Here is a 16,355-nt window from a genome sequence, read left to right on the forward strand (position 1 = left end):
CAGTCAATCACAGGGCTGACATGTAGAGACAGAAAAACCAGGCATGCTCACACTCACACCTACAGCCAACTAAGAGTCATCATTTAACCTAACAAGCATGTCTTTGGTGGTGGGAGGAAGCTGGAGAACCTGGAGAGAACACACACATGCACGGGGAAAACATGCAAACTCAATTTAAACTTATTTTGAGAAAATATTTAAACTTATTCTAACCCTTTTTGAACACACAGAACATCTCTTCACATTCCCAGATCCTGTATGATAACAGTTTTTCTTTTTTAATAGTACCTCTGGGAGGAGGGAAAAGGGAAGAAGATTGGGCTGTAGAGGGAGAATAAAAGACATTTATTTAATTATCTGTCCTGATGAAACTCAGTTTACTTGTGAAGTGTGGAAACACTGCTTCAATTCACTTACAGTGCTCCTGGAGGCATCCTATACTAGACGTTCTTTTAGATTCAAAATATTTAGTTTAAGTTACGAATGAAGCACCTGTAGGGGCATGAGCTCTGCCCGCTGTGCTTGTGCGTGTGCACCAGCAAGTGCTTGCATGAAGTGTTTTTTAAACACCTGGTGATACAACTGTATACCTCAGCAGATTTTAGGGAGGGTTTGAGGATATTCAAAAATGGTTACTATCCAATCCTGATCTCCACAGTGAAAAGCACCAGAGGAACAGACTTTTTCAAGCATTTTTAAAAATAACTTTGTACATCCATGTAGAACTCCATGCATCCGCTCTTTGATGACTTATTTGTCAAATATATCTGAAATAAATAAATGAAATAAATCTGTTAATTCAGACTACATAGGATAGGAAGACATGCTTGTGTAACTGAACTTTATCAGGAAAAAGTGATGCCGCCTTGTTTAGCCTCTCAGGAGATGAGGGAAAACCACAAAACAATATCAAAGAACCAGCAAAGTAACAAAAAGCCAGACAGACAGAGTCTGCAGAGATGGTGCACTGATGAAAAATAGCACGAAAGCGTGTTATTGGATGACTGGGATGGGACGAGTGAGGACAGGTTGCACAAGGACTGTGTGTGAAAAGGGTGAGAGTCTGCCAGCATCTCCTTAAGAAATGTCCACAGTTTTGTAGCAACTGCCTGCAGAGTGAGAGCAGTTTTTGGCAGCACAAAGACCCACTTGTGAAATATTTCATGGAGTGTTTTTAATTATTAATGCCAGAGAGGCAATGCTCAAATCTAAAAACACCAGCATATAATTATTGGGCTCTATCAAAAATATGCTCCAACCTCTGGCTTTGAATGATCGTTGGCCCAAGAAGAGAGGTACTGCGTGTGAAATCAACGGGGAAAGCTGTGAGAGATTTTGTTTTTGAAGTTTAAAAAATTATCCTCACACAAGAAGCTAAAGCTGGACTCTTTGGTGAAACTTTATCCAGGAAAGCTCAGAGTTGAGTGGCTGTTCATATTAAAATTGATGCTTTCAGTGCAGTATAAATGCAGAAGTGGCTGTCACTAACAACACATCCAGGATAACAAGCACACCATTAAATGTTAAAGTCTGAGTCAACATAAGGCTGTGGCTCACTGCAGGAAAGTCTCCATGGGGGAAGAGACTCTTAGTGCGATATGTGCGTGTCGTGAGGAGCAGACAGACAGTGATCCTAGTTAAGTGTGTCACCTCTCTGCAGGTCTCCAGAGCTCTGCCGACTGTGGTTTTGTAATGATGAAGACACATATGTGCACGCAGTGTGCGGTCAACACCTCTGCACCAAATTCCAGTCAGCCTGTGAGCCAGCCAGACATTCATCATGACAGCTCTGCTCTCATTGCTACCAATTAGCCTTAAAGTATTATTATTCTACATGAGATAAGCAGGAAAAATAATATCAGTACAGAAGACTGTCGTCACAGGTGCTAATGATGCAACGATGGGTCACAGATCATTGGAAACTTCCTCATTACAGTATAAAAGTGTGGTGACTCATTATTGCATTTATCCAACAGGTTGTCAGACATTCAGAGGAACATCCAATCATTCCTGCAGCTGTCAAATTTCTGTAAATACCTCCCTGACCCAGAATTTATGGCTAAGAAATACTCGGGGCAGAAAATGTGGAGCAGAGAGAGAGAATGTGTGAATGGGAAACCTGGTGAATGACAGAAAAGGCTGCATGTCTCTTTCACAATTTGGGTCAACGTGGATGTGCATGCTACAGCAGTTCCAACAAAATACAGTTAAATATGATCAATTCTATTCACATATTTATAGTCATGAACAAAATTCTGTAAATTTGGACCTGTTGCATGTGATAATTTAACTGTTTAGTTTGGGGCCCCACAGTTCTAACCTCCAGCTTGTCAGTTATTACAGGTATAAAGAGGCTATGAAAGATGTGACAGTGTAGGAAAGGTAAGGTTGATTTCCAACTCTTGCTCACTGATGTATGAGTGCTGACTGACAGAATTTAACCCAGCCTCCCGACTTCTAAATCACAGCCTGACACCAATGTGGCAGGAGCAATCTCCAACAGTGTGGAGATGGTTCCAGTGTTTTATAGAGGTCAGTTAAGGCATCTTAAAACTTTTCCTAACTCTTCTCCTGGACTTGGGTTGGCTCAAACTAGCTTGGTTTCTATAGCAACCCCCTTTACATGCATCATTAAAAACTGTCTCTGGGAGATTCATTAATAATTTTTTAATGGAACTTAAGGCACTTATTGAACTTTTTTGCTTCACGTTTTTTTTGAGCTGGGCTGTTTTGTTTGTTGTAAGCTGATCTTTATAGACTTTTCCTATATTTATTAAATGCAGGGAGTTCTGAATACTATACGCTAGATTTATTATCATCCTTAAGGAGAGAAAGACTGTCATCTAAAAAAACTCCATACAACTCCAAGATGACAAAAATGTAACTTTTTCTTTCTTGTAGGCTGTGGGCAGAACTGGGTGCATGTTTATTATGGTAAAAATAAATAATTTAAAAAAAATATTATTTTTTGGGCATTTTTGCCTTCATTTGGATAGCTGAACTGAGAAACAGTAACAATTAAACCATCCAGTTCCATTAAATTCTGTTTCTGCTAATGTCTTTTTTAAGCAAGAGAACATCAGCTATACTTTAGAGAGCTTATTAATGAACCTTTTATTGTGGCTTTTATTGCGAAATGCTGCTTCATCTACATGAATTTATGTTCTCTATATGGACAAAAGTATTTGGCCTCACCTGCTCATCACTAAATTCAGGTATTTTAATCAGACCTGTTGCCACTGGTTGTTCTAAAGAGCTCAGTGTAGTACTGTGATGGATGCAACCTTCGCAATAAGATTCTTTGTAAAATGTCATCGCCCTAGAAGGTGGAAGTGTTTAGGAACAACAGCAACTCAACCACAAGGCGGCAGACCACGTAAAATCCTAGAGCTGGTTCAACAACTGCTAAGGTGCATGGTGTGTAAAAGTTGCTAATGGTTGCTGATTTCAAAGGTGAAGAGTTCCAAACTTCCACTGGTGTTTATGTAAGCACAACAACTGGGCAGCAGGAGCTTCATGGAATGGGTTTCCATGGCTGAGCAGTTCAAATCTCACAAGCCTCAAAGTCCAATGCCAAGCCTTAGGTGGAGTGGTGCAAAGCACACAGACACAAGTTCTGTGAAGTGACCAATCACACGTCTTTGTTTGGAAGTCAAATAGTCAAGTCTGAGTTTGGCAGATGCCAGGAGAACGTCACCTGCCTGACTGCATTGTGCCAGATGTGATGTTTGGTAGGGTAGGGGTTATGACATGGTGCTATTTTCCAGGGTTTGGGCTAGACTCCTTTTCTCCAGTGAAAGGAGCTCTTAATGCTTCAGCATACCAAGACATTTTGGACAATGCTATGCTTCCAACTTTATGGCAACAGTTTGGGGGAGACCCTTTTCTATTCCAACATGACTGTGTCCAAGTACACAAAGCAAAGACTATAAAGACATGGTTTGATGAGTTTGGTGTGGAAGAACTTGAATGGCACACACAGAGCCCTGACCTCTACACCATCTAGGACCTTCAGGATAAACTGGAATGGAGATTGCATCAGTGCCTCATACATGCTCTGCAGAATGAATGGGTGCAAATTCCCACAAGAACACTCTAATATCTCTTGCAAATTGGGGAGAGGCTGTTATAGCTGCAAAATGGGGACCAACTCTATATTAAAGCATTGGTATTTGAATACAATGTCATTACAGTCCATTTTGGTGTAATGGTAAGGTGGCCCAATACTTTTGTCCAAAAAGTGTAATTCTGGAGCTCCGCTAAAGTGAATCAAAAAGTTTCTGTTATTTGTAGATCTGAAGCAATTTGTAGATCTTATTAGATGTGGTTTGTTTGGAATATGGCTGCCAGAATCAATGCATTTATCCCAGCTGAGATTAAGGTCCTATATTAATGGTTTAGAATTTTTTAATCACATTTTGCATGTTCTTTAACATTGTTGCATTCGACATATTGTTATAGATTCTTTTTTTGCTTGCTTTTAAACAGTGCAATTTACTCTTTGTCAGATGGAGTTTAACTATCACCCGTGAGCTACACATACACAAGTACAGTAGCTACTCAGACTCAGGTATGTGAGTGGACTGAAGTGAGCTGAGGGGTCTTTGGTGTTTAGCAGTAGATAAAATGTGTGCTTCTGTTGGTGGAAGGGGCATGAAATAAATTCTGTGATTCATTTTCTAGCTCCAATGTGTGCAGGTTTTGGCTCTCTTTTATGCCACACAGTACATGTTAGCATGCTTTGCTGGTGAATTTTGGCTTTACTTTTGTACAACAGAAGGAGAAAGAGGCAAGTTCTCCACATTAATACACAGGCAATGGATGATGCTTTTACTGAGAGATCTCACTGAATGTATGGCTCCTCTCTGGCAATGCTTTTGTTAATATTGTAACTTTTCAGATGTCCCACTTCATTGTATTTGCTTCTTGTAACTACAGCGTCTTTAAGTGAAAATGGAAGTATTTAAAAAAAAAAAATGCAAGGAACCTAACTGCACACTTATATTACACCAAAACCTCATTCCAGGCTGTAATTTACTGCCAGCTCACAGTTTTAGGGTTTTTATACAATAAAAGGACTGGAAATGAAAACACGCAGAAATCTTCTTTCCTATCTGGTTACTCTGTATTTGGAGGAGAGTGAAAGTGGGACTAGGATGGAATAAATGTTGGGGCTGTTGCTTGTTTACTACAGGAAGTACAGTGGGAGTATGGGTAGATGGTTGGATGGGGGGGCAGATAGTAAAATAGAGTGTTGATCTTTACTGTGAGCGCTGGTGGAGGGCTGACCTCTGGTGGTGGGCAGCATGTCGGAGAGCCCCTGCCATGCTGTCACCATCTCTGGGTTCTTCTGGTCAGCAAAGTTCTTCCAGATACGTAACGCTCCGTCATCTGGAGAGAGGAAAGTAAGAGAGGCAAGAGAAAATGTAAAAGGAGAAAACGTTTGGGTTCTAAAGTAGGGTTGTCAAAATGTATGATACTTTGATACATTTTGATGACATAGTTTAAAAGGGAATAACCGCCTGAATGACTGAATGAAAAAAATACAGAAATAAAACTGCATTTCTGGCTCTGTCAGAGAGAGGAGGTTGGTTGAAAAACCTGCTCTGGAACAGATTAACTTTTTACTCCAGAGCAAAATGGACCCCTTTTTCTGGAATTGACTTGACCTTCTTCTAGGGTTTGAGTTCCTTACCTTTCTGAAATGGATAACTCAGACTTTCCTTTATTTTAGGTTGACAGACTCGCTGCAGACACTAATCATGCTTTATGAAATAGGACTCTTTTTCCAAAACTACACAACTGTTGGATGGAGCTATGATCACGCTGAAACTGTGTAGTTTGATTTTGACATTCTTCATCATAAAAACTGAAGAGTTGAAACTTGAACAAGGCTAAAAAAAACAGAGCTCCCCTTCAAGTCACTCCTTATATTCTTGCATGTTTGAAAGTACTTTGTATCTGACAAAACACTAAAGTTTGGCTCTTAAAAACATGCAACTCAGTGTGACTTGACCTCCAGTTCTCAAAAGAATCAATAAAAAGTGTAAACAACATTTGAAAAGGCTCTTGCTCGAAAGTGTCAGTCAGAAACAAAGTGCAGCATGAGTCCCTAGCTCTAAAAGCTCTGTGTGAACAGCAGGGCTGAACACAGCAAAGACACCGAGCTCAACATAAAACATGTCCAGGCGCTCTTATGAGAGAGCTATTACAGGCTGTTAAAGTCTCCACTTGATTTACATTCTGCATTTCACTTTTTTAATGCTGTATATTTTTTATAAGTAATGTCCTCCCTGATATCCCTCACAGCATGACTGATGGAGAAAAGCTGAATAAGTGCACATTACATTTTGATGAGATGGAACTTAAATTTATAAGTCCCTGAGCTCTTAACAAGGTCTCAGGAGGGATGCAATGAGAAACAGCATTCCTTCTTAGTTTAAAACTACAGTGCAAAAACAAAACAAATGTGTGTCTGTGTACATGCTTTTGCTTAGGTTTCTTTGGGTTATGAAGATAAAGCCATGGAGGGTAATTGCTTTGTTCTGATGATGAATGATGATAAATACACATGGGTGCTCAGTGTGTGTGTTTGTGGGGATCAGAGTCAAGTGTTTAAGGCTCGATGCTGCTATAAATGAGTCTCGCTGTGATTTCCAGTGTGCTGGTGGGCGTGAACATCTGAACTGCTCACTCAAGAATAATCTCATAAATTTCTTTCTTGAGTTTTTATGCTGTGCAGCATTTTGTGCATTTTCAGTGTATTTTCATCTGTGTATGCATGCTGGCTAGATTCAGGGGGTGAAAAAAGTAATCAATACTCCACGTGTGATGTTCAATGTTTGGTGTCTGCCAAACAGCATCTTGTCTGATGGCCATAAAGCTCCATTGTGGTCTCATCAGACCAAAGAACTTTGGAAACTCTAGAGGAGATTTAATTTGAGTTTTCTTCAACAGTGGCTTTCTCTTTGCCACTCTCCCATAAAGCTTGGACTAGTGAAGAACCTGGCCAACAGTTGTAGGCAGGGCCTCTGGAATCTCAGCTGCTGAAGCTTGTAACTCCTTCAGAGTAGTCATAGGTGTCTTGGTGGCCTCTCTCTTTTTTTAATTGGTCACTCAATTTGTGAGGACAGCCTGATCTAGGCAGATTAACACATGTGCCATATTCCCTCCATTTCTTGATGATGGATTTACTGAACTCTGGGGGATTTTCAGTGCCTTGGGATTGTTTTTTGCATCCATCTCCTGACTTCTACTTTGCAATAGCCTTTTCTCTGAGTTGTCTGGGGTGTTCTTTTGTCTTCAGGGTGTAATGGTAGCCAGGAATACTGATTAAGCAGTGACGGGACCTTCCAGACACTGGTGTTTTTATATTACAATCACTAGAGACCCATTAACTGCACTCATGTGATCCACATTTCAATAACTGTGAGACAACTAGCACTAATTGGCTGGACCTCTGAAGAATTAGGCCAGTCACCAAACATATCAAGTCATTAGGGAAATATTTTGAACTAGAAGATGGAAATAACTTTATATGTAGGCTGCTGAGGGTTACACTCATGTTTAACTCAACTGAAGTGATGAGTGACCACATCAAGCACAACATTAATCTGCAAAGAGGAACAGAGGCTAGCAGAGCTAACTGCTAACTTTGCCCCAGCTCTAACCAGCCTTATGCCACATACTCACTGAGACATTGACTCTGTGATGAATTAGACTGTTTTTTGAGCATTTTCTCCACTTAGAATAGTCTGTTAAACACAATTTAAATGCATGTTTAGCCAAATAAGGAAATAGTGATCTGGGAACATCCTTATTTCATACATTACAGCAGTAATCTTGTAGCTTATGAAGTTACTTTTAGAGATAATGCTGATGTAGGTGTTAACTGACCTGTTGCAGTGAGTAGTAATGAACAGTCATGCCCGTTCAGGTATTCCATGGCTGTAATGCGAGTGTAACGAGGGTTCCCATTGTAGAAGTAGTCCAGCCTTTCGCCTTTCTCCCAATCCCAGAAGCTGCAGCAGACAAACACACATACCCTTCATTAATTTTTGTGGGTCTTCACATTCAAAGCCATCAAGGGTAAAAGATGAATGATTTTCCCCACAGTCCTAGAGTTAGGAGTGTGAGCACTGTCTCTGACCAAATGCTGTCCTTGTCAGCCACAGCGATGCAGGTGTTGAAAGGGTGGAATTTTACAACAGACGGGACTCCAGGGTTGCGGTTTATGAATATTTGATCATCCAGACGGGAAACACCTGCAACAGGGGGACAAACAAGAAGAGAACACATGTAAAATAGAGATGTAATTGTCAAAGTGGAAAATCACAGGTTTGAATTGTGGTGATGTGCTCAATTCCAGCATCGTGAAACACTGAAATTTACACCTTCTTTTTACTAGGCTGTTATTGGAAAAGAAGCTAAAACTGATCAGTCAAACACTGAAACAGAAGCTCTTATCATCTGCTTTCTCAGCTCTGTGCAAAGAACAAGATAGCTCCACCAAGCCCTCCTATAGCTTTTGAAGATGAAGTGTTTAAAAGAGATTCCCTTTTGATAACAAACAGCTGAGTGGAGTTACGAAACTTAACCTAAACATGAACATACACTGAGAGTTCCTCCTACAACAGTCGTAGAAGAATGCAAGCTCACACTGAATTGTTTACGACGTACAACCATCACAAATGATTTGTGTGCTCCCACTAGTGTTGTACTCAAGTCCACACTATCTGAGATCAAGACATGCCCGAGACCAGAGTGCACAGAGACCAAGACAAGCCCAAGACTTTTGGGGGTCGAGACCGAGTCAAGACCGAGAATGAGACAAACCAAGACCGAGTCAAGACCAAGTCTGAGACAAGCCTAAACCGAGACAAGACCAAGACCATAAAAATCAATTAAAAAAAAAAAAAAAAAAACATGACAAGTTGAACAGTTAAAGAGCATTTATTCTTTAATTTTAGTTTTCTTTTGAATAAGTCTGACAGATGAAAACAAGGTGTCTGCAACTCTTTCAATTACAACACGCAAAAATCTCAAATCTTAACATATTTGTTCGACTAACTTCTTGCAAAAAATAAATCTTTGTATGTATTTAAAAGCCACTGACAAGTCCAAAATTATTTGAAATATCTGAAAATGAGAAGTTTATCTAGATTTTTCAGGTGAATGAGGCCTGAAGTAAGTTTTAAAAAGTATTTCTGACAAGAAATAAGATGGACTGATGTCCAGTTTTTGCAGGTGTAGCTGTTATTTGTTCTAGCAAGTGCTTTTCCTTATCATCGCATTAATGAAGTCAAAGAATAGCAGATCAGTGCTGGTCTCGACAGGTCTTGATTGAAAATCCCAAGTCCGGCCAAACCGAGAAAGATACAAGACGAAGTAAAATGCTCTCAAGTCTAAGATGAGATCAAGACATTAAAAATGTGGTTTTGAGATTGGGACTGTTCTTGAGTACTACAACACTAGCTCCCACAATATGGTTTGATGGTCCCGCACAACCTTAGTGCCGACGCTGTTTGAAGGAGGTTGGGGCGAACTATAACAAATGTCAATGGAGTCTCCTCTGAAAAGTCTCACATGGAGTTTCAAGTCATTTCTAGCATCTCCAGCAAACACAACTAGCAGCTAAATAATAAATACAGGTGTCAGCTGCATGTCCTTGTGTAGGCCTATTTCCTGCTTTCTTATTTCCTTAATTACAGCAAGGGGGCAAAACAGAAAGGCGTTCCTGCTGATTTTGTGGTGATTTAAGGCGCTGTCCGACACTCTACAAAAGAAAACATGCCCTAAAGTTGGGGATTCTGCTCGTGCCCGGGCATGATTAGGCGTGTGGTTGATGATAAGGACAGGCAGTCATGTTGTAGATGTTAGGCCAGGAGGCATACTACAGCTCCACCTCCTTGTCTGTTTTTTTGGCTGACTGAAAGTAAGGTTGAGAAAGCATTCCTAATATGATTTAATATATATTGTATTTCACTTTGCCGGAAACTGTGGTGAGAAATCAGAGGTTGATATCACTGATACTATGTTTTATACAGTCTTTCATCCATAAATATGTTTGGTTTTAGACAATTGAGACATATTCTTTAACCCTTGGAATAAAAAAGCCTTTTTTGTGCTATTTTTGGTTCACCTGTAGTCATAATGGAAAAATGAATCAATTTCAACCTTTTTAAGCATAGTCAAGTTATGGCCACCTATTTTTCTTTCAGGACAACCTGGACTATCAGAATATGTGCTGCAAAGATGTCAGATGAATGTAGCAAAGGTTATATGACCAGAAAGACCAAGTAAAATAACAAAACAGAAATTGAATCCCATAAACTTTCTACAAATCACAGCCAGATAAAAAATAAACAACTGTTCTCACATCTGCACATTGTTTCTACAGGCCTTGTCCGTCAGGAGAAAAAAATGATACATTTCTGATGTCATCTTCTCATTGTTTGGGCCATAGACTGCTTTTCCTTTCCTTTCAAAACTGGCGGATAACTATCTTGCCTCTTGTTGATCTTTGGCCGGCCTTGATTGGTCGCTACCACTAAGAAAACAAAAGAAAAATTGGAGCATCATAATTGGCCAACAGGCTGCCAGGAAGTTGTTGTCTTTTACTTCAAGTGTCAAAATGGAGGATTGAAAGCAAAACAGCCAAATATGCTGTTGAATAAAACGTATTTATTAGTCATATTATCGTGTGGATTTTGTAGTACCAGAGCTCTGAATAAACACTGTGCTTTTTGCCTGGATCAAAGATGTTCTGGAAGGGATATATGTGCTAGAAGCCTTCTGTATGTCAGCAAAATTAGGCTTCAGATCATAATTTGCCTCACAGAGATCAGTCTTATGGTTCCTGAGATATTGTAAATAACATATGCACTACCACTTGGGATAGTTCATCGAAGGTTTACACAGGCTGCAAAAAAAAGAAAAAAAAAATGAGCTCACAGTGCTTTAAATACTCATGGATAATTAAAGGAAGCTATTTGTGTTTGCTGTTAAAAATTGTGTTATCTAAAGTAGGATGAAATAATAACAATGCCAGAGAGAAAACACTAATTTGTAGCTGCAAATATGGCAGAACAGAAAGAAATAAACAGGAACTGGGCATTTAAACAGAATATTTAAACGAGAGCACGCTGCATTGAATGTCTAAATACGGGCAAATAACAGCGACTTAGATACAAAATCCCAATAGCTGAAAAGCACAAGCGGGAAAAAAAGGATGAGTCTATGCTTGGAGATTTTAGTACAGAGAGAAAAAGGCTTGCTGTGTACCCCTTTGGCAGATTTCATGGAGAATAACACAGGGCCAGTATGAAAAACACAACGGCTAAGTTCACTGCCTCAGCATATGTTGTCATGGAAACAACTCATATTGGTTCAGCAGCCTGTCCTTGGCTACCTGAATGCACTCCTGAGATCACTGTAATGAAATGAAGAATAATGAGGAAAAATCTATCATGAATTCAGCACAGATGCAGCCTTGTTGGACAAAAAAGCAATTAAAGAGAAGTAGAAAAAAACTGCTGCCTGTGGTTAAAAGCTGAGCAGAATATCAGCATTGATTTGCTTCTCTCTTTGCTGCTGACGTAAAAATACAATATGGAACCAGTGATAGCTGAAACCAACCTCAAGACTGAAGAACTGGACATGTTGGGAGTGAATTGTGCATCACCAAAAAAGGAAAAGTAATTCAGGTTTTCGAGCCAAAATATTTTTGGTACGTTATTTTTCATCTTTACTTCAAGTTTTTCTTCACACCTCTTCCATCTTTCTTCTCCCTCCTCCTCCTCCTCCTCATCCTCTCACCTTTTACTCTCAGGAGGGAACAGACTGAATGAGGGCAGCCCTACTACTTCTCTCTTTCTGAAAAAGTGTGAGTTTTGAGGAGAATTCGATGATTTAGTAAGGAGACAGGCAGGGAGGATGAGACGTGTGCATGAACTGAGGCTCTGACGCCAGTTGCCTCGTGATTGTATGTGTGTGTGCAGTGGGGGCAACCAATGACGTTGGGGGTGTTAGGTATTCTGTTTGAGAGAACTCTGACTTCACTTTGGGAGTCTGCGTGCATGCTGGCATCCCGGGCTCTTTAATGTGTAGGTTTGTGTCTGACTGTGTGAGAGGGAAGTCCCGTGACTCATAAATGGGGATGTTTCTGACCATGGTTTCATTTTAATCAATGCTTGCCCATCATCTGCTCATTCACCCTCGATCTCCCTCATCCCTAAAACTAAGCAGCACTTTTAACACCTGCTGTAGTCTGGATTTCAGCCAGATTCTGCTCTCACCAGAAACATTCAATTAGAATGATTCCAGCAAAGAGTCAGTGCTTAAACTCTGTTATCTTAGCAGGTACTCTAAAAAGACTGTTCTGGAAAGTCTTTGAGAGTACTGACTGACTGACTAACCCGCAATTTCCACATAGGACGACTGCGCCGCGCACCAAAGCGCTGCAAGCTTGGTCCGACCAAAGGAGAGCGACCCCCCCAATGGAAGTGTGTCTAGAGCGCAGCGCCGCGGCGCGCAGCCCTGATCAGCAGGAAGAGATCGTGGGAGAACTGCGAGTTCACGCAGGAATAGTATGTCAACAGCTGACTATTTTACCTTTGGGGCTTAATTTATCATCCTTTCCAGTATAAGTCCATGATATTAATGCTTCCGCCGTTGAGTGAGTACATTCAGAAGTAAAAAGGTTAATTTTTGCTTATAGGATCTGTGGTTTATGCAAAGTTCTTCGGCTAGATATCCCCAAAAGTTAACTTCTCCTCGTCAATGTCGCCGTTGTAGCTCTGTGACCCACTGACCTCTCGGTGACCCTTTGCTCTTGCTGCAGCATGAGACATAGGGCCAGATCCACAAAGAATGGATTGCTCCTGCTAATAGCGCTGTTACTTGTGCAGAATTAGCTCACGCAATCTGCCCTGTTTTAGCGCCTTATCCTCAAAAGAATTTACTCTAATCATATGCAGGTGCTAACACGCCCACACAGTTTAGCAGCTGAGCGCTATTTGCGCCTCTGATTGCAATAAGCCGCATGGCATCTAGTAGCGCAAGGATCATGCGGCCTGGCAACCGGTATCTGCAGATGATTTCATTGTTGCTTAGATCAAAAAGTGATACTCTCCTCCGATAAATCCTTTCTTGTGCGCGCCTGCCATCTCGCCTGCCACGGTGCCTTCGCCTGGCTACAATCACTGCTGCCATGATTACCGCAGAGTCCTGGCATGACAGCCCTTATATAGGCTATGCTCCACAGTTACCACCAATTGGGAGCAATTTGCAATAATTTTGAGCGGGAGAGAGAGTGAGAGAGGGAGAAAGAGATATTGCGCGGATTTAATACACGGGTCTCACTGGCGGTAAATAGCACCGCTTTACTGCCTGTGGCAATTAGCGCTGGTCTTTGAGGATTAGGTGGTATTTGCAATGAGGCTCATTTGCATAGGAAGGGGGCAATTTTGCGCTGAATTTATGAATATTCCCTAATTTACATGCATGCAAATTGGACCGGCGCAGCGAGGAGTGGCAGTGCAGTTTGGGTTCGGTTTGCGTGCATTTCACCCTTTGCGTATGCTTTGAGGATTGCACGCTATTTTTTTCTGTCATTTCCACAGGGTTAGCGGTCGCAAAAGCAGTGCAATCCTTTTGAGGATCTGGCCCATAATGTTGATATAGTGATGATTTACGATTGGGAGTGATGAGCACCACAGTACGATTTGCTGGCGGTTCGCGGCGTGTTCACTGTATGTGGAAATTGGAGGTAAAAGAGGCTATACAGATTAGGACAAATTTATTACGGGATGTTATGTATTGGTGCAGCCGACACTGCCAAGTAGGGGAGAACAGGGTTGGTTGTCACACTCATAATTTGGTATGAGTGTAATTTGGAAACCTCAAAATTTGGTATGCAAATTTTCAGAATTGGGACAAAAATTTACCTACATATTCTTCTCTTAAGTAGGACAGCTAAATTTGAGGAAGTTTTGTGTTTTTCATGTAAAAAACAAAAGACAAAACAATGGTCACCCTTAAAAGTGTGAAAGGAAATCTACAATTTAGATCAATGTAAGCTAGCTAACTTATTGTAAGATGGTTGTTAGCCTTAATGCTAGCAAGAAATTCCAGTTGGGGTTTGTCGTCACATGTCCTTTGCTATTGGTTAACATGTCACAGTGAATGTGTGGATAGCATAGTTGAGTAGGATATTATTGTTAGGCCTATTCATTTTGTTCTGTATGTTGCTGTAGGGCTACTAACCTAGCAAAGCAGATGGACACACCAGTTTCCATGTTTCTCACTGGCGAATCCATCTTGCAAAGCTCCTGTCTGAACCGTTTGGGTCCGGTTAGAAAGTGACAGGACCAATCAGTGACGAGGGGCAGTACTTTTGGGCTCGGCAGTCAGGACATAAACAAGCAACAACAAGAGGTCGGTACAGTTATAGAGAAGGGATTAGCGTGGATGCTGCTAAAACGCCAGTTTTATCAGAACTTGACAACATTTCTTCATCAAAAGAAGAACAAAGAACAGCAGTAAGTTGTTTTCTTTTCAAAAACAACAAAAGTCGTGTACTGGCATGTCTATAGTCGCCATGGTTCGTGTTATGCAGTTCTCGATGGAGTTTATTCCTTCGGTAGGGGCACAGCTCGGTAGCAGCTGTGTCACGTGCTTTGTTGCTCTGATTGCCCCAGAAAGATGTGACAGACAGAAAGTTCATCTATTCACCCTCTGAGGTTTTTTCAAAGGTTTCCTGTTCATGTTCCTTGCTCATTTTGTATTAAGATGCATTAAGGTATGTTATTTGTCATCTTTTCAGTGCAGTTGAAGTTTCAAATTTAGTTCTGCCTTCTTTTAAAGATTTTTCCCATTGAAACAAAATTGTGACAAACAACCCCAAAGTGTGGGACAACCATCCCTGTGATGGGGTTGGTTGTTACAACGTGTCAGAGTGTCTTTGATCATTAATTACCTCTTTTTTAGTATAATTTGGAAAACAAGATGGATACACATTTCAAGCCAACACTTTAAGCTTTAACCTAATGTAGGAATGACTACTGAAAGATGTTTTGATGAAGAGCAATTCACGATAGAGCAAAAAGTGTGACAAAAAGCCCTGTTCTCCCCTACCACCACAGACTGAGCTCAGTGATGCCCTAACCAGTCTGGGATCCAGGCTACAGTAGACTGATGATTTTGGTTTCAACTGACTGTTGAGTACCATGAACATGAGTAAAGCATTTGAGTTATCAAGTTCATCAAGATGTGTGATTTAAGTGTTCCCAGAATTATTTTTCAGCAGCGTCAGCAAGTCCACAAAAAAATAGTCACTTGCGCCACAGTCTTGTCCACGCATTAAGTGTTGGACTGTGCTCTTTATGTAAAGTCTCATGATATAACTTGTTTTGAAATTAATTAAAATAAAAACTGATCAACTGACTGAGTGAAGTCTCAATGACTTTCTTTAATCATGCTTGTGTGACTTTATAATCCCCTGAAACTTGACGCTCTATCTCTAAAAATCTGTTTGATAAGCATTTCAAAACATGTCCCACAAAACTGCCTCTCCTGTAATAAGATCTGGGACTAATCATGTCATTCAGCCAACATGATTAAATCCTGGCATGACATTTAGATAATTGATTTAATTTAATTTCCAGTTTTATCTGTTAAATATATTTTCACATCTTAAGGTATTATGCATTATTTTCAGTTTCAGATTTTTTTGTAAAGAAAGAAATTAATATGGAACACAAAACATGTCATCCTTCAGACCCCATGTATTTTAATTTATTCTATTTAACCAATGGATATATGGGGGTGTGCATTACCAACCTCTTTGTGTGATGCATCGGCTCTGCCTTCTCACTCGAGTGTTCCTCAGAAACCTCCACTGCCGCTCCATCCTCACCTGACTCTCCAGGTCATGCTCCTCTGGGATCTGAAGGAGTAAATTAAAAAAGGGACAAAGAAAAAGAAATCAGATTCCATGAGAATTATGATAGAAAGTGCCATTACCCTTATTATGCATCACTCGTTTATGTAAGTCACCCCTGTACAATGTGTGCCAGTTAATTTTTCAACTATGACTAAAAATGTAAGTTGACAACCATGTAGACTAGACCAGACTAAGGCTAGCTAAAAATTGATTTTTGTGACAAAAGTACATTTTGATGAGTTACTATGCTTGTACAGCCAACCTTGTCTGTTTTCAGGATAAATCTAGTTTTTTTTGGCTATCTCTAATTCTTTTGTTAAATACAAAAACTTCCAGTAGCAAAAATAACTAATATGTGACAAAAACTAAAAGCCATTTTAACCCAAAGCCCAACATTAAGACTAAATTTGAA

At 40.3% G+C, this 16,355-nt stretch overlaps 1 protein-coding gene across 1 annotated transcript in view; it reads right to left on the reverse strand.

The window, feature by feature from the left end:
* The window catches only part of rptor (regulatory associated protein of MTOR, complex 1), a 323,903-nt gene that overhangs the window by 31,189 nt on the left and 276,359 nt on the right, over positions 1-16,355 (reverse strand). The window contains exons 22-25 of the mRNA XM_041784862.1: positions 15,841-15,946; positions 8,150-8,264; positions 7,897-8,021; positions 5,290-5,391 (exon numbers count right to left, since the gene is read on the reverse strand). Coding sequence (XP_041640796.1) covers positions 5,290-5,391; positions 7,897-8,021; positions 8,150-8,264; positions 15,841-15,946 — 448 coding nt within the window. The remainder of the gene's footprint in view (positions 1-5,289; positions 5,392-7,896; positions 8,022-8,149; positions 8,265-15,840; positions 15,947-16,355) is intronic.

Source organism: Cheilinus undulatus, linkage group 4 (genome assembly GCF_018320785.1).
Source record: "Cheilinus undulatus linkage group 4, ASM1832078v1, whole genome shotgun sequence".
NCBI classification, from domain to species: Eukaryota; Metazoa; Chordata; class Actinopteri; order Labriformes; family Labridae; genus Cheilinus; species Cheilinus undulatus.